At 40.5% G+C, this 26,205-nt stretch overlaps 1 protein-coding gene across 6 annotated transcripts in view; it reads left to right on the top strand.

Moving 5' to 3' along the window:
* Positions 1-26,205, top strand: part of TRPS1 (transcriptional repressor GATA binding 1) — a 214,380-nt gene that overhangs the window by 19,526 nt on the left and 168,649 nt on the right. For 3 of the 6 annotated variants that reach the window (XM_082753865.1, XM_082753860.1, XM_082753861.1), the window contains exons 2-3: positions 18,948-19,106; positions 22,156-23,084. In XM_082753865.1, coding sequence (XP_082609991.1) covers positions 19,070-19,106; positions 22,156-23,084 — 966 coding nt within the window. In that variant the 5' untranslated portion in view covers positions 18,948-19,069. Of the gene's footprint in view, positions 1-17,824; positions 17,938-18,947; positions 19,107-22,155; positions 23,085-26,205 lie in introns of those variants that run through there. The other 3 variants (XM_082753862.1, XM_082753863.1, XM_082753864.1) reach the window with 3 other exon arrangements.

Here is a 26,205-nt window from a genome sequence, read left to right as displayed (position 1 = left end):
TCCTGACGGGATCCGAGGGCTCCAGGGCCGCCCCGAGCAGCAGCTCCCGGCCCGGCCCCGCACTCGCCGCGGGCACCCGGCGGTCCCGCAGCGCCCGGCCGCTGCCCTGACGACCCGGCCCGGCCCCGGCCCCCTTCAGGGCTCCCCGTCGGGGCTGGCGTTTTGGCTGAGGGCCTGCCCCGGCACCGGGCACGGCTGGCAGGAGCTGGGCGAGCGGCTTCGGTCGGCCCCGAGCCTTCCTCCTGCAGGCGGTGGCCTCGCTCCTCCTCGCTGCTCGGGGGAGTCGGTGCCCTGCCCGGGCTGGGGAGCAGCTTTGGTGTGGGGAGAACGGAGAGAGAGAGGGGAAAAAAAAAAATAAGGAAAACACTCTCTGCTCGTGCCTTTTCAATAGAGATAACTGTTATCTCTTATAAAAGTCTACATAAGTGTAGGTAATTGCCGGCACTTGGCTCGGGTACAGCGGAAGAGCTGCGATCAGCAAACTCGTGCTGCGCTGTGCTCGTGAGGGGAAGTTACCGGGCGGTACGGGGCCGTGCCGGCCTTCGTGCCCGCGCTCCCGGCCTTATTTACAAGCCTCCAGAAAGCCCCTTGCAGTCCTTAAAGACTTCCCAGTCCCGGGAGGGGGCTGCAAGGCTGCAGAAAGAGCAAAATTTTTCGGGGTTCGCCCTTCAAACCAACCCCCCCCGCCTCCCCGGCTGAGCCCGGCTCCTCACAGGGCTCTGCGCGGGGCGCGGCCCGGGGGGCGAGGAAACTCGGTTATTTCTATTTAATTATTTATTTATCTTCCCCCGTTCCCCGTCTCAGCTCGCCCTCGGGCCCATGGGGCCGGTGTACCCTTGAGGTACCCAGCGCCTTATCGCAGGAAGCCGTGCGGAAGGCGGCGGCCGCCCCCTCCCCTGGCACTCCGGGTTGAAAACCGCTTCTTCTGACCTCACCTCACGGGTACTCATTGTAATAAAGAGGCTGTGAGGCTGGTCAGTTTGTTTGGTAAGAAAAAAATCCACACCGAGAGGGAGATTTCGGGATAAAATCCAATATTTCATTATGCGGGATCATTTGTGAGGAGCAGTGCCTCATGAAAAAAATCCCGTCTCAGACTGGTAGCCCTCACTTGTTCTGTTAAAAACTCACAGAAAGGAGGTCCTGATATATTTGAATTATAAGATATTTTGTTGTATCTTGGTATATAGAATGGGTATTCCAAGAAGCCCAGAGACGAGCCTTCCCTTTGGAAAATTAATTCTTCAATTTATTTGTTTCCAAATTGTGGTCTGCAGACATATATAATCACGGTATGATACTGATCTGCAATATCATATCATCCAGTTAGGGGTTTTAATTAAAAAGTTTGATGTGAAGGCTGCGTAGTGGTTCCCTGTTATGTTTGAAGTTTGACAATGGTCCATGATCCAAAAATTTAGGAAGGTTCGTTCAAGAGAATTATGGTCCTAGATCATTTCATTTTGCTTTCATTTCATCCTGTAATTTTTTTTCTTGCCTTTCAAACATGATTAAAACCAATGAGAAAGGAAATATTTGAAGTGATTTGCAAAGTTATTTGATTTTTATAAAATTACATGGTGTGATGTGCTGTATGTGCCAAACTGCAGACAGACTTTCAGCTCATAAATTAAGTACACTTTTTTGTTTAAGCCCATTGAGACTTCTGCCAGTTAGGTTTTTCTCTTCTGTGATCATCATGCATAATAGTCTGATGTTGCAGATACTTGTAGGAGCATAGCGAAACTGGTAGCATCATGTATGTGGTTTGATTTTTAATGTATAGCATATTAAAGCATATTTTCTATCCCAAAAGATGTTATATGAGACTACTGCAGTATATATTAAAACAGTCACTGGACTCATAAATAGTCTAATGTGAATAACAAAGGTATATAATAATTAATGCTTAAGAAAAAAAAAAAAAAAAACAACAAAAAAAAAACAACCAGAAATTCCTTTTTGATATAGATAAACCTGTATTTAAAAATACTTTAAAATATTTACCTTTCAAAAATAAGACTTTCAGATTTTGATCTGTGCCAAGGTTTAAGTCTACACAGCTTGATGTACTGTTTGATTGTGTTTATTTACCTATTTGCTGCCAAAGTTTTAAGTAAAGTCACACCACAATCCTGGTGGAAATGGCTAGCTAACACCTGCAACCAGCTTGTGGAAGTGATTAAACTGTTTTTTTTGCCAGAGGCTTCCTCTGCTGGTGCAGGGACACTGTTTTCTTCATTTTACATTCGGCTCAGCGATGCTCATTTTCAAAACTAAGATTACCAGGAACTGGAAAAAGAAAAAGAAAAAGAAAAAGAAAAAGAAAAAGAAAAAGAAAAAGAAAAAGAAGGAGAAAAAGCTGATTTGCCTTTCCCACTCTGGATGAAAATAAAGCGTGAGATGATGAAATCTTACTTCTAAAGTATGTGATAAACCAAAACAATTGGATGAACAATTGTACAGTGAACAAATCACACATGTAATTCTTCGTTTAAATTAGTTTTAAATGCAAAACAGGTTTGTAAACATTTTTTTTCTTACTTGCATACCTCGGGCATCATTGAACTGATGAGCAATACTTTAAAGGGGTTTTAATGATATTTAATTTAAATCCAGCTTTCATAAACCCTAAAAAATACTTATTTAGTAAATACAAAATATGGAATGAAAATTTTAATACGTATCAACATAAAAACATTTGTAAACACAAACTGCATAACGTGTACAAGTTACCATCCGAAGGAAGACTCCTTCCTTTGGTTGAACAGCTACATTTAGTTACAGCTGATATCTTGCAGTTATTAATGACTGGGTCGTCACTTTTCAGAAACACAGTGAAAACGTAAATAATCTCTTTTAACCTCATTGTTTAGCGTATGTTGAAGTTTTTGGCGTGCCAATTTAAATCATGACTAAAACTGATGATTTGTAAATTGCTATGATTAAAGTCTATGTCCGCGTAAATAACCATCAGTGCAAAAATGCAATGAATTTAAAATACATCGCGTACCTATTCCTCTTTGCTTTTTGAGGGATTTGGCACAAAATCATATTATTTCATTAAATAATCAATGTGCTACATTCATTAGAGGTTGTGTGGCAGAAAAGCTAAGCGCTATTTCCAGATTACATAAATGTTTTTGTATTTTCCAAATATTCCCTAGTTGGGGTATTATATTAAGTCAAGTTGATAGTATCTTCTTCCTTCCTTATTTTGAAACCCCGAGCAGGTTTTTGATCCTGGTCTTCAAATTCTGGGACCTGCAGAGAGTCAGCCAAAATGATTTCTGTAATGAGTGAAAATGCCAGGGGGAATGAGTCCAGCCTGGAGTTCTTAATATCTTGTGCAAAGACTATGGAAATAAGGATGTATGTTCTGAGATGAACACATTTATTAATTAGAGAGCATTAAGAAAATAACACCAAATCTAGAAGACCTCTTGTAATTAATCGTGGCTTTGCCTGAATAAAATCCACCTCTCACTTCCCTAGTGCCTGTTGCAGTAGACGGTATGAGATGCTATCGGGGAGAATTACTAAAACTTTATGCTCGGTCTGAACAGGCCCTGGGGTAAAACAGTGCCAAATGAAGACCCCGGACCACTGAGAACAAGTGTTCAGCTGAGAACTATTAAAAGAAAAAAAGAAGAGTTGTCACAGCTGTGTCCTTTTAAGGTCAGCACCAAGAAGAAGCTTGTCAAATTGACAGAGGGAGATGACTTACTGATGTAACCCAGGGCAAAAGAGATAAGCAATAAAAATAGTATTACGTCTCTATTTGATAGAGTGACTTTTCCTGTCAGCTTACATAGAGAACCAACCCAGAAAATGCACCGAGTTAGTTACTGTGACAGTGAACCTGATGCATCACCTGGAAACTCACTTGGGGCAGTTGTGCTGGGTTTTGGAGCCTGTATTTTGAAATTTTTATCAAGGACTTAGGTAAATCAGTCAAAATACACCAGGACTTAATTTCATTGAAATAATGTCCTGGAAGTACTAGGTGAAAAGGTAGGCGTAAACTGGTAGCTAACTTGTGATGGTGTTGCTCCTTGTTAGTATCCTCGTAGGGTGAGGTTTCCTGGTGGAAGGGGAAGGCAGTGCTCAGTGTGGGCTGGTTCAGCACCTCTACCTCTGGTTCTGTAAGCGATGGCCAGTTCTTCTGTGCATTTTAAAGATGTTTGTAGTCCATACGAGCTAATAACTGCCTTTCTAGTCTGAACTCCTGTCTAACATGGTGTTCCAAATTCCACCTGGAGTGTAGCTTCTGCTGTGTAATACAAAAGCTGAATATCATTAGCATATCTTTCAGAAGTATAGTTTCAAAGCATTTTAATGACAAGGAAGGCATTGTAATCCTCCCTGCATGTTATTTAATGAATCAGTTTGCTTGCAATAATGATTTTACTTTTCTGAAGACAGCGCTTCCAGTTCCTGGGAGATAGAGATTGTTTTCTGGTGATTTTTTTGTTTTGTTTTGTTTTTGTTTAGTCTTTTTAACTACTCCTTCCTTTATGTACAGCTTATTTTCATTCACACACACCATTTCCGATGGTCGCCTCTCCAAGTGGCTTTCTCCCTCCGCTCTGATAAGGAGGGCTCATTGCTCAGGTGGAAATGCTCTTGTGTTTGGGTAGAAAAACCTCCAGCTGAGGAACTTCGGCATGGTGAACTGCATGGTGTTTGTGGGCTGTGGTCAGATTCAGGCTCTGCTGTGGGTTTTTTCAGGTGTGTGACCCTTTGTGATTTCTGTGGGACTCAGGCTAATTCACCCCATGCACCCAGATCCAATTCCAGCCCCGACAGGAAGAGTTGCAGGATTTACAAAGGCAGACAAAGGGCTGGAGCTGGGCTGAAAATGTGCTGGAGAGAAGCTGGAGAGGGCTGGAGAGAAGCTGGAGCTGCCTTCTCCAGAGAAAGCAGCTTCTGTCATCCAAGTCATCTAGAATACAAAGTACTGCATGTTACCAAAGGAAAAAAATAAAAACAAACCAACTCATGTGATATGTTGGGCAGAAATGAGATCCAGAAAGGCCTGCCAAATCGTGGCTTACCAAAAAGCACTGGTTATAGCAGACAGTATGGATCATAAATACACATTTAAATGGGTTTTACTGTAGCAGGAAAAAAAAGTGATACTGGTATGGTGTGCCATTGTGGAGGAAAATGCTCTTACAGCAAATGGCATGGTGTTTGCACAGCTAAACCAAAATAATGTGTGAAGTTTGGTCAGGCCCAAATGAACCCCATAAAAGGCTTTTTAAGAACTGTACTGATTGTGTTGGTCAGCTTGACCACAGACGGCTTCTCTGCTTAGCCATCTGTTTCCATCTTTGTTTTTGTATGGTGAATTATGTGAAAATAGAGGTGTTACAACTATCTAGAAAGATGGGATTGCTCAAAAACGAGCAGGGTGATGGGCAGAGAAGTTGGAGAAAAAGCTTCCATTTCCTGCAGTAGGAAAACCAGCAGCTATCAACTTTAACCTATTTGGTTTCATCCAAATAGATTAATTTCAGTAGAAAACCAGCATTCAGAATTTTAACAAGTGTTGTGTTTTACCGAAAAAAAAAAAAAAAAGCGATTTCCTTTTTTAGTGACCAACAATCTTTGCTTTTTGTGGTTTTTAGAAAGAGGGTGTAGTCTGAAACTGCCCGCACTCTCTCCAGATGTATCATATCTGTAGATCTCTGTCCCACTCACATTCTGTACACAATTTACTGAAAATAACTTTTTTTTTTTTTTTTTTTTTTTCCCTGCTGTTAAATGTAGCTGTATTTGGATTGTGCCGGCAGAGCAGCGTGGGGAATCCTGGGTTATTACAGTTTGTGGTATGTCTTTTGTGGGGAGGACTCGAGAATCGCCTTTCTAATGAGTAAACTGCCTTGGAAATAAAAAAAGAAATGTTTGATGCCTTTCTGGAGTATGGCACAGTCACACACGTAATGACTGATAAGGCAGTCAGATAATAATAAGTAAGGAAGTAGCTTCTTTTTGAGAAGCTTTCATACTGGTAATGTTACAGCTAATTCCTTCCGCCCAAGTAACTAGCATATATCTTGTATTATATATACAGATATATTTTGAATATGTAGCAAATAATTTATTATCATGTGTTTTCTCTGGAGGTGAGAGATACTGTCATTGTAAGACTGTTTACTCTAAGGGAAATGCAGAAAGTCAATGTGAAAATAAATATATTAAAAAAAAGAAAAAAAAAAGATGGAGAAAAAGAATTGCCTTTTTCCCCATCTGCTTTTGAGAAAACAGTGTCCTTGGCATTTACTGTTTTTAAGGAAGAGTGGTAAAGCTGTGCATACTGTGAAAAAGTGGATTTGTGTACGTTGTCCTGAAGTTGTGTGGAAATTTTGAGCAGTGGGTAGCTCTTTGAACATCAACCGCACTATGTAATTCCTTTCATAAAGTGACCCACCTTCCTCCTAAAATTAGTTTTTTTTTTTGTTTTTTTTTTTGCCTTGACTGCGTCTGGTGGAAGGATGTTTCATAGCCTCACTGCTTTGTCAGTTAAAACCCTTCCTTCTCATTTTCAGCCCCAAGTTAATCATGGCTAGTCTATTTGTTCTTATGCCAACATGATCCAAAGCTTTTCCCTCCCTAATATTTACCTGCTGCTAGCAATTGTGTTGCTGGTCTAAATGCGCTTCACTTCAGATACTCATAAAGAGTCCCGTCTTCCATATCTTCATTAATCTCCGTTAAAACTAATCTTTTTCTGAACATTATAAATAGTTCTCTTAATGCAGTGTCATCTGTGACACATACAATGATTTACCTGTTCCTGCTAAAACATTTGCTTGGCACATTATCATGCTTTTTGAAGTGTGATTTTGATTGCTTTATAATTGTGATCGACTACTACAGTATTCTTTTTCATTCTTAGGTCATTTAGACTTAATGAAGTCCCAGAGATTCTTATTCCAGAGCATGCACTCATTTTTTCATCCCAATTCATGATACAAGTTTAAAAAGTTTTCTGTACAGTATCTCAGTACTTCTCTTGATGGAAGATACCACAGAACTTTGTCATCATCCAGTTTCGTTAGTACTGTCTGTATAAACTCACTTGAGTATTTCTCTTGTTAGATCATCCGGGATGCAGCTGTTTGAAACGAGGCTTTAGACTCTGATGGACTAGTTCAAGTGGAAAGAAGTGACTTGAGAATAAAGTAGTTGAGTTTCAGTCTCTTTCTTGCCTTGTCAGTTGGCCTCAAGACCAGGCTCACTTCTTGATGAGTGTAAGAAAAACAGCATAAACATAGCCACGATGTGGCTGTTTTGGACTTGGAGCTGTTAGCATATGATGCTGCTTTGCTGAGGGTTGAAGGGAAATGATGGTAAGAGACAATTCCCAGACGCTGGCTGCCTAACTAGGACTGCCCTTCCTCTCTTTTAATGATCTAGTGTTTTATTTAACCAAAAAAGAAAAAAAGTGAACTAATAATAAAAAATGGCTTTATAAACCTCTTTTTACATTGCTGATTGGAAGCAAAAGCCAGCAAGGAGCAGTTGCTGTCTCTCTTGCAGGCCAGGTGCTGCAATTCTGCTCTGCTGTATGCGTGCGTTGTGCTTCCCTCCTGCCTGTTTGCTTGGGTTTCTACCGATGGAGGCCAAAGCGTATAGGAGAACAGTGCCAAAGTCTATTTTCGGACCTGTAGTGAGGATGTTGATAGCTGCGAAAGTTCCCCATGTCCCACAGTTTAGAGGTACCCACGACCTGATACTGGACTTTTGTTGTGGAGCAAAGCAAGGAAATGCCGGGCTGTCCGCTCCAGGAGCGTGGTGTTGCTGCAGTGTCATTTTCTGATAGATTAATCTTTAGAATATGCCTTTGAGAATTCAGTTTCCATCAGTACATTTTAATAATTTTCTCACTTTCACCCCTTTATGTTCATAATTACAGGAAGCGGTTCATCCAACAGTAAAAAGAAATCCCTGTCTGCTGCTTTTTTGTGGGTTCCCTGTTTCCAGATTGCGCAGCATTGCTTTGGTAGCGTGGGCTTGCACAATGGTCTTCCTTTTGTCTCATCTTGACGCCTAGACCATCAACATTTCTTCACTTCTTGAATCTCAGCGGTGGCCACATGCCAGCTCCAGGCCAGCCAAAGACATGCTTCCTTTTCACCCCGTTCAAGGACCAAATAGACGTGTAGGGCTGTGAATTCAGGACAAAATGTAGAGGTTTGCAGGAACTGATTAATGGCTAGTGTAAAGGACACAGGTTAATGCCTCATGACATGAAGATTTTTATCAGCACATACAGTTAAATGTACACGAGCAAAACTACACATTGAATACTCTTGATGTAGCTGAAATAACAGGTAGCATCCTTTTTGTATTGTAAAACTTTTTAGAGTGACTGTGAGCAAAATCAACATGTGCAAGAGTGTCCCTGTTGTTTCTATTCCCCATGCCTATCTTTAAAGGGAAGAAAAAGAGAAGAAATGATATTTCTTTAAATCCAAAGTCTTAACTCTACCTGTCCAATTCTCAGGACAAGTGAACTGCTGGGTCTGCAGCATGTAATCTTCATTCCACTGCCCACCATAGAGTTTCTGTTTCTCAGAGTTTCATACAAAAATCTTTTGTACGTTTCTGTTGCTGACTTTAATATTTTCAGGAAGTTTCTGAAGCCTGTTTTTTCTGTAATGTGTCCTGACTTTTTACCTCCAAATCTTATGTCTCATTCTTCTGTATTTCTGTGCTTTACAGTCATGACTGAAATCAAAACACAATGAGACATTAGATATTGATAGGTCAAGCTGTTAGAGAGACACAAGGGGATGACAAATTTCAGTAATTTCAGAGATTACTCAAACGTGCGCGTGCTGCCTGGATTACAGCATACTGCACAAGAGCACTCAGACACCAGCAGCGTTGTAGGTAGGCGACATTCACCTTGGGCTAAACAAGCCATGCTTTTTCTTCTGGGATATGCAGTTTGCAAGCCCCCAGTACTTCCAGTGTTGGAGCTCATGAAGCTGGAGGCAGCTGCCCTGTGTACACGCTGCCTTGTGCTGGCCACAGCCCCAGCGTACCTGCAGCGCTGCAAGCGCCTGCGGTCTGCGGGAACACGCTGCTCTGCTCGGGACAGCACCACCAGGCCAGTGCCCAGCCTTTAATTATCCCCGATGCTCTGAGCGAGCGTCATATGGACTTACTCCCCGGGTTGAAGTGAAACAAGCATGCCATCTTGTGAGCAGGCAAAATGGGAGCAATAGGTAGGTCCTGCTGCGTGCGGATGGAGACAGCGTTGGAAGCGTAGGTGTTGGATGTTTTCCTTCAGGTTCAGAGGAGATCCAGAGCTGCAACAGCGTGAACGTGTCATAGGATGGGAAATCAGATAGACGGTTTAGATCTGAGCGTCATAAAGAGTAATTGTTTTTCTGGTAATGGGTCAAGTTCTGTCAAGGTGCCGTGGGGTTCAATAATGTAAAAGTTTTTTTTTTTTTTTTTTTTTTTTTTTTTTTTAATAAAAAAAAAAGCCTCGATCCCGTGCTTGGTTTTACCAGGTGATTCTGATGCTGGAGAAGACCCAAGCATTAGCTACCTCACAGATACGTGACTTTTGTTTATTGTAGTCTCTGTACTTTAGGTCATGTATGCATATATACACTCATCTTGTTATCTACATACAAATGGTTATGCAAATGCCTTATGACATTAAGATTTTTATCTGCGTGATCTTGGGCTGTTCTCGTTACTCACAAGAAGAGAAGCCACGGAGAAGTTATGAAGATCATTTCTAATTCCTCTCATGTATTCTTTCAATACATACTGCTTAACAAAAGAATTGTTTAAGAGATGCTTAAATGTAATTGGCTCTGATTTCATCTCTGCCTTCTTGTAAAGCAAGGCATCTTTGTAGCATAAATCCAGTTGTACCAGATTTCCAGGGATAGAAACTTATAGCTAATGCTAATTCTCCAAAATTGACTATAACTATTGTGAAATGTTCTCTTCAGAAATATCACAATTTTCAGGTCCTGTACCAGTTAATCAAATAATTTTAGAAGCTAGATTCTCTCCTGATTGCTAATGGTACAGAGATCGCTTTTGCAGCCTTGTGTCTTGCAGTTTATCTGATCAGACCATTGCAGGAGTAATTATTTACTCTTGACTAGTCCCGTTTTGGGAAGAATCTGCACACTGATGTGTGGCTGAAACATTTATCTCTTGGGTTGTTTTAAATAACAGTTGTGGATGTTCTGAAGCTATTCCTAGATTGGAAAATTAGAAGCAGCCCTAGCTTGGATTGATTGGCGTGGGGAGAGCAGGCAGCAACAGATTATTGATTGGGCAGCAGCTAGCTGAGCAGGATGACACGATCTGCACTCAGCCAACTGGCTTACATTTGGCAGTCCTTTTGCTCAGTTGTGGTTATCTTGCCCCATCTGTGTTGGACTCTCAGCCTCTCCACCTAATTGGCTGTGTTAATTTGTAGCCCGCACCTTCAGATCTCAGGTACATCCCAAATTCCTTTGCACAAGTTGCAACATTACTTCAAAGAAGGTGCTGTTGTAGCCTCTGCAAATTATTTTGGGACTTTTTTTAGACTCAAAGATGCCAGTGAACCCAGAAGTTACTTTAATAAGTTGCTTTCTTTATAAGTGAAAACACGTCAAAAGCTTTCCATTTTTTTTTGTGGGATATATCCCAGTGCAACAAATCAGCCCTACGTCGTTGCCGGATATTTCTTAAAACTGGTGAGGTACCGGCTTGGGAACTGAGGTGGCAAGAAGGCAGCTCTGAGGAGGAGGACAGGAGCAGCGCGGTAAGGCTCGCTTGCGCATAGGGGATTTCTGCGCGTGGAAGTCTTGGCGTAATCTGTGGTTGTACATTTATTTACCGTTTTTTTAGAGAAGTTCTAAGTCTATTTTTAAGCGAATGTTTAGGTGTATTACTGATGGAAAAAATTACACAGTTAGTGTCCAGCTCATTTCAAAACGTATCTTAAATGGGGAAAAAAAAAAAGTGTCCATTTTGTTCGTTCTCCGTGGGCTGCAAATTCCTGCTCGACTCCTATCTGTAGTGTTAGTGGCTGTCTATACGCTGCAGTGTATGGATTCTGCAACCTGTGTTGTCCTAGCGTTTGTGGAAATTACATATTTAGCTATCAGAAAAAATCAATTTTGAAATCTTTTTTGTGTGTGTTTTATGATCCTGGCAGATTTCCAAGGTTTGAATTAAATTTCCGATGTCTGTATGGGTCTGTATGGTCGAGGCTAATGTGAGGGCTTTTGGCACTACCACACCACGCAATAAAGAATCAAAGCCAGTAGAGTAAAGAAATCTTCTATCAAAAGCTGAAAGCTAAATTCATAAAATCACTTATGCAGGCATTATGAGATTTTCCCATGGAACATTTATGTGGGAGTTGGGCAAAAACTGATTCAAGTACAGCATTATTTGCACTATATATATTCATCCAGCAGTCAACAGGCTGAAACTGGCACCCCTTGCCAGCTCTAAAGGAATGCCAGCGCACACGACCTGAAGCTGCTGTAAAAGTCTTTAGGACTCTCCTTATTCTGCGCCCTCCTTGCCCATCTCCTACCAGAAATGAAGTGGGTGAACTAGAAATCATGATCAGTAGTGAATGCAAGTGCTGTGTTTGATTCTTAGGGCCATCTGAAAAATGATTTTCTGTATTAAAGCAAGTTCATAACAAATCATTATGATGGATGCGTTGCAAGAGTAGCTTTCCTGTTGGCATTTTACTTCGTTTCTCAGCTTAAAAAGAAACATAAATAAGACATAAAAGGGGTAAGCAATAGGCGTACCACTCACAGTGAATCCATTTTCAGTTGCTTTGGTCCTTCTTGTGTTTTATTTTTTTTTTGTTTTAAGAAAGTGGCTTAGTGTTTCTGAATTAGCGTGGAGACCATTCGATCTGTGCTGCAACAGAGATCCTTTCCTAGTTAACAGGGATGCTTCCAAAGGCAAGGTAATTCACCACTGCTTTGGCTGGAGCTGATACTGGGCTCCAACGTCAGTTCTCTGATTTCTGACAAATGGCCAAGATTTCTTGAATAGGCACAGCTTTCGGTTTTGTGTGGGGAACACACAATCCACTCTTTTGTTGTGGTTGCCACTGCTGTTGTTTCTCCCCCATTCACAATGGAGAGTGGGGTTATTTGTGCTGAGTGGAAACTCAGTGCCAAAATCTAGCTTGCTTAAATTTAATGTGATGTTAATTTTTGTGATAGGCATAAAAGGTATCAGAGTTTGCAGTACAAATCCCCCGGTATTCTGACCTCCGAGTCAAGAGGGCGTATCGGTGACCAAAGCTTTATCTGTCACAGGCATATCAAGATCAGAGTTTACTGGATGATTCAACCCAAATGTATAGAAATTGTTTATACAGAGATTGCCAAACATTTTCCATTGCTTTTCTTTTTATCTAAATTCTTGAATATATTACTAAATAAAATAGTCTGTGTTTGGAATGTATGGCTGTGGGATATATGGAAACTCACAGCATGTGGGGGGAAGAGTTAGAATAGGGAAATATAATAGTTTTGTAAACTTTACGTGAATATAGGTACATCATATATAGACTCAAGATTCAATTTGCTGATCAAAGCATCCAAATAACTTTGGATTTAATAATGTCAGCAATGAATGCTAATATATGGAAATTGAAAAGCATGGGGCAACAATAGCTAGCCACGCTTACCAGTATTACCCTGCAGCATGTAGATTTACATTTTTTTGTTTTGTTTTGAAATCACTGTTTGGAAAATGTGTGTTCTTTTTCCCTTCTCCCATACTTCTGAATGTGGGTTCTCCTGAGCAAGTTTAGACAAGATTCAAGCAAAACAATAGGGGAACATCACAACCTTTGAAGGCTCAGCTTGGATAGGTACCCAAAGCCAAAGTCTGCTTTGATGTACACGGGCTCAACTCCTGTTGCCCTCGGTTGCCCTATCTTACCTATGTAACTTATGTCTGGAAACCCTTGCCAATTTTTTTCTGCTTCTTAAAAAAAGAGATAAAAAAAAAAAGGACATTTTTGCAAACTCATGTTCATCTTGGTTCTAGTCTGGTTGGAAAAGTACTGCAATAATGCAGTCTCCAGTGATAGTCTAATATTGCTGTTCCAAGTCTGGGCTATAGTCTTCTCCCTCCTTCCTGCTTTGTAGTTCTGATCCAGCTGAAATTTCAGCTGTATTTCAGTTCTTTTTTTTTCTGCCCTTATTTGGAAAGAAAATTATTTTAACTTTTCTGGAATGGTAGCCAAAACCATACTTTTTCTCTGTTTCATCTGCTCCCCTTCTCCCACATAAATTTTGGTTCGCTTCGACTGAAGATTTGGGCGAATGAACTTCAATGTCTTTCTCCCGTATCATGGGTCTCACCTAGCAGAAGGGAACATCTCAATCGTGCTTCTCTCAAAGTCAGTGGGGCCATTAGTGTCAAGGGAACCAGCATCAGCACCTTGTATACTTAATGCAGAAGAAGAAATGAGTCACTTGTGGCCATACCTGGTTGTCCTTGCCTGGGAGCCAGGAGGTCGCCTTCATTCCTCAGCCTTCATCTCAGCGTAGCAGTGTGTTTGCCTCAGCCAACACTCAACTCAGATTCAGTTCTGAGTCATTTGCAAACCCTAAGCTCCCATTGTCTTCAAAGGACATTTGGATTAAAAAGAACACAATGTTTACCCAGGCTGAAAAGAAATTGAAACATAGGAGATCGCCACACCTACTCGAAGAGTTTGGAGAGACACTGCTGTTTTTAGCATCAGGACAAGGATGAACAGGGGGATGTGATAGCTCTACCAACAGCCGGGGGGTCTTTGTCCAAGGCCAAAGAGAAGCTCCACTGAAAAGAATCAAATTCAAAATGCTGAAAAAAAAATTGCTTTTACTAGTTTATATTTAGATGATAAATGAAGAGCTACAAGATATAACCGATACCAGGATCATCATAATGTTCACACAGATACTGGACACTTTCACTGAAAGTGAGGATGTACAGACTTATTTAACAACAAATTGTAGAACATACATGGAGATAATTAAGGGATATAAACCTTCTTACTGTTCAGAAAGTAAGCCACTGTCTAAGTGCTGAGGATTAGCAGCGATTTATTCTTCACAGAGGTAGGCGATTCTGTGTCTGTCCAAAGGCAGTTGAACCTTCTTTGAAGGCTCTGGTATTGGCCGCTCTCCAAGGCAGAACACCAGACTAAATGGACCTCTGGCCTGATCTAATAGGGAATGCTGTGCAATCCTATAAAGTGTAACGACTGCAAATTAATAGAATAACCAGAAGACTCGGCGAGGATGGCGAGGCTCTCGTAGGAGGTGTCAGTCCTGGCAGAAGTCAGTTATTTCGTTGCAGTAAGCAAATCAGGCTGGGTTCTCTCTGCAGTGCAATAACAACAGATTGGGGAGCATGCAAAGCAGCATCAATACATAAAAATTAAACTTTTAATACACAAAGCTAAGCTTAGATAAATGCAGAGCGGAGAAGCAAAGGCACAATTTTCTTTGAAAGTGTGGCCTTTTTATGCTGTTTTGGAGACTAATTTGCGTACAAATAAAATGTCAGCTTATCCCATAACTGTCATGATAAATTGGAGCATTTAGATTTTTGCGCAAGGTGCTTTTGCTGTACCTTATTAAATTACAGGATCTTGGCCTTTTGCCAAGTGCCAGCTTGGAGCTTCCTACTGAAAGACAGCGAGGGATATGGGTCTGGAGGAATCAGGTGCAGCCCCTAGCCGAGATCCCCGCCTGCAAGTCGCCGTGAACACCTTGATTTTTGCATCTCTCTCTGTAGATCCTTTTATTTACTCATAAAATGGTGCTGATATTAATTCTTCCTGTTTCACAAGGTTCTTCAAGGTTTAGCAGGTTGCCAAGTGCATAGAGTATTTTTAGATGCTGTACTGAAAGCCGGGGCAAAGCAAATCTTGGCCGTCTCAGGCTCCCCATTGGGGATGGGTAAATGGCAGTGGAGGTCCGGCAGGAGCAAGCGCTCTGCATCTGGCTGGTTAAATGCAGAGCAGCAAACTGCCATGCTCGGGCACCCTCCAAAAATAAGTGATTTTGCAATTCTAGGCTTTGGTTGCCTGATACTGTAATATAAGTAAAATAAACCCTGCATTGCCTCTTTAGACCGATCACCTTTTGCCTTCACTTTCTCCTGAAAGTGTCTGCATCATAACCCCCCGGTGGTGAGCTTAAAATGAACTAAGTGCCTGGAAGTAAGTTCAAACGATCTGTTTTGAAATGCCACTCCTAAACTCCCTGAAATGAGCAAGTGTCTGTTTTATAACCATAGAAAGGTTAGATTTATTCCAGTGGCTAGATGACTACTAATAATGTGCTGTGCTCTGAAGCATATGGTAATAGAAAAGATCGTTTTGAATTAATTTGCTGTGAATTAATAAAGAGATTTATTTGATGAGAGTTGTTTGAAGGTGATGACACTTTGTAGCTGAACAGGATTTAAGATGTCCAGAAGTGCACCCTCAGAGATTTGAGAACGATCAGTGTTGGGAAAGTAAATTTAAATATGTTGAAGCAAGCTTCAACAAAATGCTTTTTTTTTTTTTTTCCTTTCTTTCTTTCTCCCCCCCCCCTCCCCCCCCCCCCCCCCCCACACACACACACACACACTTCTCTCTTTGTTATAAACTTTGTTGAAAAAATTGCCAAAAGCTCTTGAGCTGGTGATCAGGGACCACACAGAAAGGCCTGAAAATCCAGGAGAAGAGAGGTGGTGAGCACAACAGCATTTTGATACAGGACTAGAAGACCTGTAAGGTCCTAAGGACCTATAAGGCATGATTTTATCCTTGCATTTTCTAGATTGATGAAGCTATCATAATTTCAGTGGAGCATGCAGGGTATAGAATATCAAGTAGGTACGTTTTGACTGAATGCTTGATCCTGCCAAATGTTAACTGATAAGAGGAGGTGTGCTCTGTTCCAAACAATGACAGGCAGGAAAGACTGGCCATGCAGTTCTTGTAGAGGACTTGTAGAGAAATACATATAGCTTAACAAGCACTTTGCAGTGACTTTCTCTTGCTTAACACCATGGTAGCCCCTGTCTTAGGGGTTGAAGAAGCTGTTGCAAAGGCAGAGGAAGAGGTCTTGCTAAAGAAGGAGTTGCTTGTAGTTAAGCTTATTCTGCCCTCCCATGGTTTAGGGCCTGATTCTTGAGCTCCTTACACAAAAAGTCTTTTTTCTTCCCCTCCCTTCTCAGCAGACAGAGGTTGAGACGGGAGATTTGCCCAGTCCTGTGCTGCTGTAGTTTGGGGTTAGTTTGCATCTCATATAGCACATTCAATAATTTTAAGCAAAGGCAGCATAGGACAATTTCACCTAGACTGACCAGTGTGCTTACAGAATATTATTAATTTTGAAAACGCTGAAATTAGAAAAGGTACAAGCCTTTGAACCTGGGGCCATCCTGACGAGCTTTCTGGTTGTGCTGAGCTCAGGGAGAGCGCCAGAAATTTGCTCTCAAGACAAGAGATTTCTGTCTAGAGCTCATCTTGTAACTGCTCTGCTGTTGTAGAGAGAGTGAGGAAAATGGTAAGGTAGGGGCTCCAGATCGTTTAGGGCTTTATGTGCGGCAGAGAAGCAGACACTTTGAACACAGAAGAGTTTTTTATATAAAGCACAGCAGACAGTCTTTGTAGCACATTTATGTGTAATAAGCTGGGTTTTGTTTTGTGTCTTGCCTTTTTTTTTTTTTTTTTTTTTTTTTTTTTTTTTCCTGTGGAAAAGGAGAGAGAAATTAAAACCACAGCAGTATTTTCCCATGCGGCTACGGTGAGCATCCTGCGATCTCACATGATCAGCTGTCCTGGTGGGGTGGAGTGTGGGAAGGTGTCAAAATATGTCTCTCAATTTTTTTTTTTTCTTAAAAGGGAAAGCCAGATGAGTGCCAAAAACCCTGTTCTCTTCTCTAGCCCTGCAGTAACAAACTACATGAGTGTATGTTATTAAGATGATAAGATTAAATTTCTAGCTACTAACATGCTATCACAACAGCAAAGGGGGAAAAAAAGATCTTGAAAAAATTATGAAAATTAGCCTGACGGTCTCCTTTTAATAATAAGATCACTCCCAACCCCAACAGACAGTGTAGGCTGGAATTCCACAGGGCTTTTTTGTGGTCCTAATGATTTTAATAATACTTTGTGCTATGTAGCACCTTTCATTAGAGGATCACAAAGTGCTTTACAGTCACTAATTAATTAAGCCTCACAACACTCCTGTGAGATAGGTAAGTATTAGACATATATTAAGCTGAGACACTGAGAGTTAATGATTTTTTGCTGCATTATTCTGGCAAAATGATTGATGTTTAAACGCCATATGTGCATTATATATGTGTGTGTGGGTGTGTAATATATATGAGTGTAAAAGTATTAATTTTACTATCCTTTAACAAAGAGGTCCTACTTGAGCCTGTTGAATATAAATGCGTATTTTCATTTAACTTCTTGGTGCTGCAGCATATTGATTGATAACATCAGAGCGTTCATAGACCCTTGACTCACTTCGCTATTTGTCTGCTTGTGCATCTACTTGTACAAGTATTAGTCAGAGGCACATCACAAAACTCAGACCTCTTTCTAAATTCTGTTAAAAAGAGAACGTGACTAAGACCTGACCTAAACCTGCAGAGCAAGCAGAAGGCAACAACCATACTGTTGCAGTAGGCTTTGATGACAAGTCATCACGTTCAGTAAAAGTAATGAGTAGCAACAGTGACCCATTGTGAGAGCTGATGATCAGCAGATAATTAGCTATTGTCTTCACCACGCATAAGAAACTACTGCTTATCAGAATTTGCTTTTTCTTTTTTCACATGCAGTAGTCGCTATGGTAATTCATTGTTCTGAATTACAAGCTGATTTTAGTAGAAGATTCCACCTTCTGCTCCCAGGTATTAACTATGGGTGACTTTATGGGTTTAACAGAAAAATCTCTGTCCGTCTGATGCAGGAATCAATAGAGTAGCCGTGGCTGGTTTGGGGTGAAACTATGTATAGCTGTTAGTATTATTAATTCTACTTTAAAATAGTTGAGGGTGATCATATCAAGTAAACCGAATGCATGTGGTTTAAAGGTAATTTCAGCATAAGGAAAATAAGATACCAAACCCTGGATTATGGTGCCCAAAGATGAGTTTTGCAGCCTGGGACATAGCCAGAGTTCCCACAGCTCAAGGCGTCTTTTCATTTACATCAGGCTTAGTAATTTTTTCTTCTTTTATTTTGGAAACATCACCATTTCCAGTGATGAAAAGGTAGTTCAGTCCCAGTGTCTGTTGAGCAGTTGGCCTCTTTGCTAAACAGCCAAGAATCTTGCTTGTTATTGTGATGGCATTTTTGAGATGTGGATGGTTGCCCACTAGCAACTAAACTAATACCACTAAATTCATTGCAAGTGGGACACTAAGCAGCCAGCAGATGATAACTTTCAATTGCTGACAGCAGAGCCTGGATTCGAACCACTTATTTGTATTCCATTATCACAGCTTTTAGCCCAGTCCCTTTACAGTAAACAATACCTGTTAATATATGTGATTTTTTAAAGCAATTTTATTTTCTATAGCATTTATCCAGCTCGTTTTTAATGCTTATGTGAAACTTATTTTAAACTTACTTTTTGGAGAACTTTATAGCTGAGATAATTTTTGCCTTGCTTTCTGCCTCTGTGTGTGTATGTGTGCCTGTGTGTACGTACGTACAAGTGTGTGCGTGTCTGCCTAAGGAGAAGGCAGACGTGGTATTTCGTGCTTAACAGAAGCAGAGAACAGCAGTCGCTATTTGTATAGTGCCCATAATAGATGTATGTGAATGTACAATAGGCATAACAATGTTTTTAAGTAAAAAGCATATTTTGAATACATAATTTAGGAAGGAAAACCTTTTTTTTTGTTTTGTTTTGCAGATATACAGATCAGCTCTCAAAATGTCTTCTGTGTCTTCCGTGCATCTTCTAAGACAATTGCATTAGCCCGCCTGCTAGTTGACTAATAGAATTAATAATTGTAAAAAGCACTCTAAAGCCACATGCCTTATGAAGTCAATGCTGGGTATGATTTTACAAGTATGTGATCCATTTTTTCAAGTGAAATTGTTAACTGAAAACGTTCTTGGCACACAATAAAACATTGTGCAATCTGTTATTTGTCTTAGAGATAATAATTTCAGAGTGGCTATATTCTTTCTATATCTAACTTATGACTTGCTAGGGGATGGTTTCTTCAATTTAGGAGTATTGCAAATGTAGTTTTATTTACATAATATGTCTCTGAAAACCGATAGTGGTGGAATTTCAGCAACAAAAAAAAATACTGTCTTTTTTTACTGTCCCCTTCAGTGGATATCAAACAAATAAATTACAGATGATTTTTCAAAAACTAAAAGAGAAAAGGGGGGAAAATACTTTTAAATTCAACGTAGGAAAGTTTTTGTGTTTAAATCAGTGTTATCTTCTTCTTTTCCTTCCTCAAGTGTAGAATACTGCATGAAAGAGCTGCATTAGGCAGATTCCACCCCCTCCGCATTAACACACAGACCTCCAGATAGGTCAGGAAAATTTCAGCTAAAGTATCTAAATCTGGAGTACTGTCTACTTAGACTGTATACAGTCCAGGTTTTTCTTTTCTTTGCTTTTTAGGGATTTTTTTTTCTGTCCTTCTCTTTGACTCTCTTCTGTCAGTTGCTATGAAGATAGCAAAATCTCTAAACTTTCCTTATCTGCCAAAAATATCTGTAACAAAAACATTTTAAAACATTGCATTCAGTCTTGTTTAATTTTGACTGAGGTAACAGCCATGATGTTTACTTTCTTGATTTCTGATTTTTTTCTTCACTATGCACAGTCAAGACTCCTCTCTCTGTCCTCTAACTGCCACGAATTGCATTTAACAGTAGTTATTTTAAAAAATGGTTTGGGCTGTGCAGCCAGGCTCCAAGAAGAAAAATACAGACTTAGGTGAACACCTACCAGAGATGCCCACCAATATTTTTAGTGCATGTTAACCAAGAGCATTCATGAAGTCCCACAGAGCAGCAGTAACGCTAAAATATCTTTGTACCTTGAATTATATATGTGTGTACTTTTTTTTAGTAGGCTGAGTCTGTATCGTAGCTCTCTTACCACAGCAGGAAATCTTTCTTTTCTCTTAGTTCTGAACGACTTCATGGTGCAGAAGTTACTGGGAAAGAAAATAGCAAAATTCAGAGCATACATATTCTGGTAGGTGTGGTTGACATGAAAGAGGAGGCACTTGGTTCCCAAGCATGTGTGCCTTCCACAATGAGGAATCACAGTAGGCATTTAAGAAACCTATTAAGACCACACGGAGTGTCAAAATTTCTGTAATAGGAGCTGGCATTCGGCGTGAAAGCCGTCTCACTGCAGCCGATGCTGCCTGTGGATCAGCTCAACCACAAAGACAACAGAGCCAGCCCAAGACACAAGTTGAACACTTCCCCTAAGAAGTTGTCTGTTTTTATCAACATAGCATACAGTGCCCTTTCATGTGGAGCAGATGTAAATAAGAGGATGTACAGACGCCTGCTCTTTTATTTTTAACCTTCATCCCCAGCCGTACTTCTCAAAGTACTGTTTTGAGAAGGTCATCCACAGCTTTCAAAGGCCTGGATTTAGCACCATTTGGAGTGCATCAGCGCTGCTCCCAGAATCACCAGGTGGTCTTCCCTTTGCAGAGCAATATATATCTATATATACACGCATACATATATTTATATACACAGTGCCTCCGCACGTGCCTGGTCATGGCTGGCCTGGGAATGGGTGCTCGGGCTCGAGCCTGCAACTTGCATCTCGTGTGTGGTGCTGCAGGTTGCTGCCACCGGACCACACGCAATCTGGCAAAGAGAAGCATCCATCATTGTATACAGCATTGGCAAAGATAAGAGCATAGAAAAAGTTGTAGCACATCTGTCTTCTGCCCATAGCTAGCATGTGAACACAAATGGATCAAAGCATCTGGTGGTGAATATCAAATCCAGAACCAAGCAGTGGAGAGTGCAGGGAAGTTTCATATATATTTTTTCCTAAGTAGGCTGGGGAAGGTGAAGATTTGTAGTGCATCAGGAATTTGGCTTCCTAACTGCACATTCTGATTATTTGTTCTTCCACGATATCCCCTGTTCAGCTAGCAGCTAGCTCACTGGTGGCAGACTGTTTCTTTCTCTCCAATCCTTATCGCTGTCCTCTCTGAGCTTTCTTCAATGGATGTGGCAAGTGTGCCTGCAGATTCAGCAGCAGTGGCTGTGCCGAGAGGAGGGCTGAGCAGAGGAGCCTTGGCTGGCTGGATCCATGTGGGTTCCAGGTGTTCTCTGGGTAGATCCCTACTCACCAGCACAGCAATGTCAAATGTCTGGATCCAGGCCTGTAAAATTTTATTGACAACGGGTTTCCTAATAAAGTTAGTTTCTCTTTGTTTGGCAAATAGAACTAATTACATGAATAATGGACTGTGGGGCCAGACTCTAGAATATCCATATAATCCCGTTCGAAGTTTATAGGCAGTACGAGGGGGAGCTTTTGCTGCAGAGAAGCCGGTACCTGCATAGGGAGGTTACTCTCTCTGAAACCTCTAAGTTGCTTACTCTCCTAAATCTGTTTCTTTCATAATAACATGTTTAAGTTCTCCTGACTATGTCTTTTGCATTCATTTTTGCTAAATTACATTATGTACAGTACTTGTACAGTGTATGAACATTAGACTACAAGGGTTTATTCTTGCTCTTTGATTTTTAAAATTATTTTAAAGGAAACAGTTATTTAACATTAATTCTGCCAGACTGTTATCTTCAGAAAAGATAACGAAACCTGTAATTTACTCACTGCAATGGCAGAGTTTCTGTAGGCTCTAAAGTTCTGTCTTAGTTGAGTTCAGCCTCAGTGTAACCAATTTTTTTTAATGTAAAGTTGCAATTTTCTGCACAGAATAAGAAGCTGCTTGACAAACATTTGCTGAAAATTTCATGTATTTTGTATAGCTCAGAATGCTTTAAGAAGTGCCAGGCTTGTAATCTGTTTTGTATCGTGAATAATTCTATAGGGTTTTTTTTGCTTCTTTTTTTTTTTTTTTTTTTTTTTTTTTCTTTCTCTGTGGTAGATATGGTCCGGAAAAAGAACCCCCCTCTAAGAAACGTTGCTAGTGAAGGTGAGGTACAGACCCTTGAGTCTACAGGTACTGAAAGCGAAGAGTCTGGAAGGAAAAAAGAATTTTCCGCAGAGCAGATGCAAGAAAACACTGACCAGGGTGATGCGGCAGAGTTAAATAACAAGGAGGAACTTTGCACGCATGTCCAAGAGCCATCTTCCAGCATTAAAAAGGACTTGAAAAGCTCAGTGCTGAGTGAAAAGGCTGGCTTCAATTATGAAAGCCACAATAAGGGAGGAAATGTTCCATCCTTCCCTCATGATGAGGTGACAGACAGAAATATGCTGGCTTTCTCATCTCCAGCTGTTGGGGGAATCTGTGAGCCCTTGAAGTCTCCTCAGAAATCAGATGCAGATGACACCCAAGATGTGGCCCGTACCCCGTCAGGAGATGCAGCGGAGACAAATGAGGAGCATCAGATGTCGCCAAAAGCTTCAGATGAAACAGTGCAAGTGCAAAGTGGTCAAACCGATGGCCAAGGCTCAAGCCCGGTCCCCATGGCCTCAAAAAACCCACAAGTGCCTTCAGATGGGGGTTTAAGGCTGAACAAATCTAAAGCAGATTTGTTGGTAAACGATAACCCAGATACGGCGCCTCTGTCTCCAGAGCTTCAGGACTTCAAATGCAACATCTGTGGATATGGTTACTATGGGAACGACCCCACAGATCTCATCAAACACTTCCGCAAGTACCACCTAGGCCTGCACAACCGCACCAGGCAGGATGCTGAGCTCGACACTAAAATTTTGGCTCTCCACAACATGGTGCAATTCAGCCACTCCAAAGACTTCCAGAAAGTCAACCGCACTGTGCTTTCGGGGGTGCTGCAGGACATCAATTCCCAGAGGCCTGTCTTATTAAATGGGACTTATGATGTGCAGGTTTGTATTTCCCCAGTCCCCCTGCTTCTGCTAACTGCCTTCTCAGCTGCGAAGCTGGCTGTTTGCAAAGCCTCCCCTACCTGCAGTTACAGTATTTCACTTAACCCGCTTAAGCCTTACGAACCATTTGGGGCCGTTTTAGCCAGGGTTGCTGCAGGTCTGCTTAGCATCTTGTACACTAGAGGAATACTTGGCTTTTTGACCAGTGATATTTCAGTGTGTGATTTAGTCATTGTGGTAATCAATAGTAAAAGATCTTATTCAGCAAACAGGCAAATTGCTGCATTGGTAATCATATCTGAAGGATTTGCTGTCATGGAAAGAAAATAGCAAATAATACTGAGAAATAACAACCAGAGAGACAAAAGACAGCAGCTGGAAATTAAAAATGTAGTCCTAAATTATCCACTGCTGGGAGTCAAGATTTGGCTTATTGATTCTTTATTAAGATAAAATAAATGACAAGTCTTGGCAGCTCTACAGTCGTCTAGTGCCAGATAAACAGGATACACAATGGGTATTTAAACCGTTTTTAAGAGTAACAACGTCCTTCACATTAGTAAGCCTGCAAGGAAAGGAGTATTGCCTCAGTCATTTTTTTCATCTAGTTGGAGCAGTGAAAAAACTACTGTTTAGATACTGCTGTAAAAAAGAAATCTTATGTTTACCACAAAGAGAAAGACTAACAAGTTTTTTTCTTGGAGTCTCTGTTAGTTTCTTATCAGTTAATATTCAATAAACAGTGGAACAAAATCTTTGCCTTTTTTTTTTTAAAGATCCTGTCATGACTGAGCTGAGAGATGTTGAAGAATACGTCAATATTCTATGATACAATAATTCAGATTTTAAGAAAAAAAAATCAGTAACAAAATTTGCATACAAAACAAGTTAACATGCCCGTCCAATTTCAAGGGCATGTTTGCACAGGACATGACATCTGACCTGGTAGCAATGAGCAGATGAAGTGCTAGGATATATTTAATAGGATTATTTTTATATTTATATTTCTTCTTTTAAAAGAAAATGTAGCAGGTGGAAAATGCTTAACAATGCTTGAAGAGGTTGTAGCTATAAAAAAGAAATTATGCAAACCCAGTTAAGATGGTTAATACCGAACTTCAAGTAAGAAGCTGAAACAGGAACACAAGTCAGGAACTTGAGGCTTTTAAAATGATTTAAACTTTTCCTCTTTTTTCAGAAACTCTACAACTTCTTTGTGGAGCAGCAAATCAAACTAAGGTCGTTATTATGCGTAAAAGCTGCAATCTTTGAACTGCTGCCTTATTAAAAAGATCACTTCACTGTCTCGTGTCAGACACTCTCTCCTGTCAAACTGTGATTAGAAAGCAAATACGTGATTTAGTTAAAAGAGGTTAGAAGTGAATAATGTCAGAATTGGAAATGATGGTTTATAATTAGCACGTAGTATGATGTTAATACCTGGATTTCCTGCTATAGTTTCAGTTTGCTGACTCCGGGGACAGCATCTTAGAGCAACTGATCCATGCTGTCAGGAAGACATTCAAACTGGAACAGCTCAGGCATACAGTATAGAGGAATTCGAGTTTCTAAACACACTTTCATTTCCTCCAAACAATTGTTTCGTTAGGTCCTTAGTTATTTATAGGAAAGTTTATGCTTGATTAGAATGAGCTGGACACTTTTCCTATGCAGTGCTTTCAGAAATAAAACAGATGTGAGAGCTATCTCAGTTTGAGCTGATAGAAGTAGAAATAAAACAGCTGAACCTAGACTATACTTGTCTACTAAACCCTGGCAGTAAGATACTGCAGGGAAGACAAAAAGCGGTAGGAAACAGCCCATAGATAATCTACTTAAGATCAGTCTTTTCTCAGACGAAAAACATTTTCCAAAATAGAACAGACAGCCTATACAATGTTGGCAATTTATTTTAAAGAAAAAAATTGGATCTGGAAACTTAATTTTTAAGAGTGCTAATTTTCCCTGCCCAATTTGGGAAGAGAAGATTAAATAAGCTTTTGTGCCAAATGCCATACTTCATCACTTGCACATGCACCAGATGTTGATCCAGAACATGTCAGAAGATAAGTAACTGATTAATATTTTTATGCTTTCTCCTCCCCCATTCTCGATACAGAGCAGCTTTGTGAGATTCATAAACACAGTAAAAGAACATTTGAAAATCCCCTCTGCACCCACACATGTTTATATTGTTACTATGTCCATTTTGGAGGGGATTTTTCTCAGGCATCTGAACGTCTGGCATCTCCTGCAGCAACGAGGGATCGCACTGACCGGAGCTGCAGTTAAAATTGGTTGAAACTCCTGTGTTACAAGGAGAGGGAACTGAACCCAAATAACTGTTTCATCTAAACAGTATTATTTGGTATGTAGGTACCAGGCTAAAGGAAAATTATCCCTTTGTAATTAACTTGAAATAGTAGTGGACTGAGCTTAAGATCTGATTTATTGATCCCTTTGCTCTTAACAAACTGTTCTGTTGTAGCTGGGGTGGAAGGTATTGATAGATTTATGGTCTCAGGCCAGGGTGCTGGGCGCAGAAGAAGCTGGAGGATGAAGATGACTTTGATCTGCCTCACAGCGGTCAGCTGGAGACCACTGTATACGAAGATTTGCAGTAGTGAGGCATGCTCTTGAGCCCTGTAGTTTGCATTTGTAACAACAACAACAAAAACAATGGAAAAATGGAAAAATTACGGAACAAACCAATATCTAATATCCTATCTGCAGATACACGGGGATGTGGCCCCCTTTACTAAGGGCATTTTTAGATTTACACCACAGAAGTAAAGTCTGTCCTAGATAACCTTTTATTTTTTTTTAAATGCCCAAGCCTCTAAACCCAGGTGTTTTTTTGTTTTGCTTTGTTTTTTTTTTTGTTTTTTTGTACCGAAGTCAGCAAAGCAATAGGGATACACATTTGGCTTTACATCCAGCTACAAAAATATTGGGACTGTGTTTTGCAGTACATAAACAGGATTTGGTTGGGAACCATGTAAATAATCCAAGATTTTTGGCCTTAATGTGAAGATTTTATTTGACTGGAATATTTAATCAAGCAAAATTTCTTTGTCTTCTCTGAAGATGTGATTTAGTTTTGAAATTCTCTTTTATTTGT

The sequence above is a fragment of the Aythya marila genome, assembly GCF_965140915.1.
Source record: "Aythya marila genome assembly, chromosome: 2".
NCBI classification, from domain to species: Eukaryota; Metazoa; Chordata; class Aves; order Anseriformes; family Anatidae; genus Aythya; species Aythya marila.
This window is presented reverse-complemented; position numbering and strand designations above follow the sequence as displayed.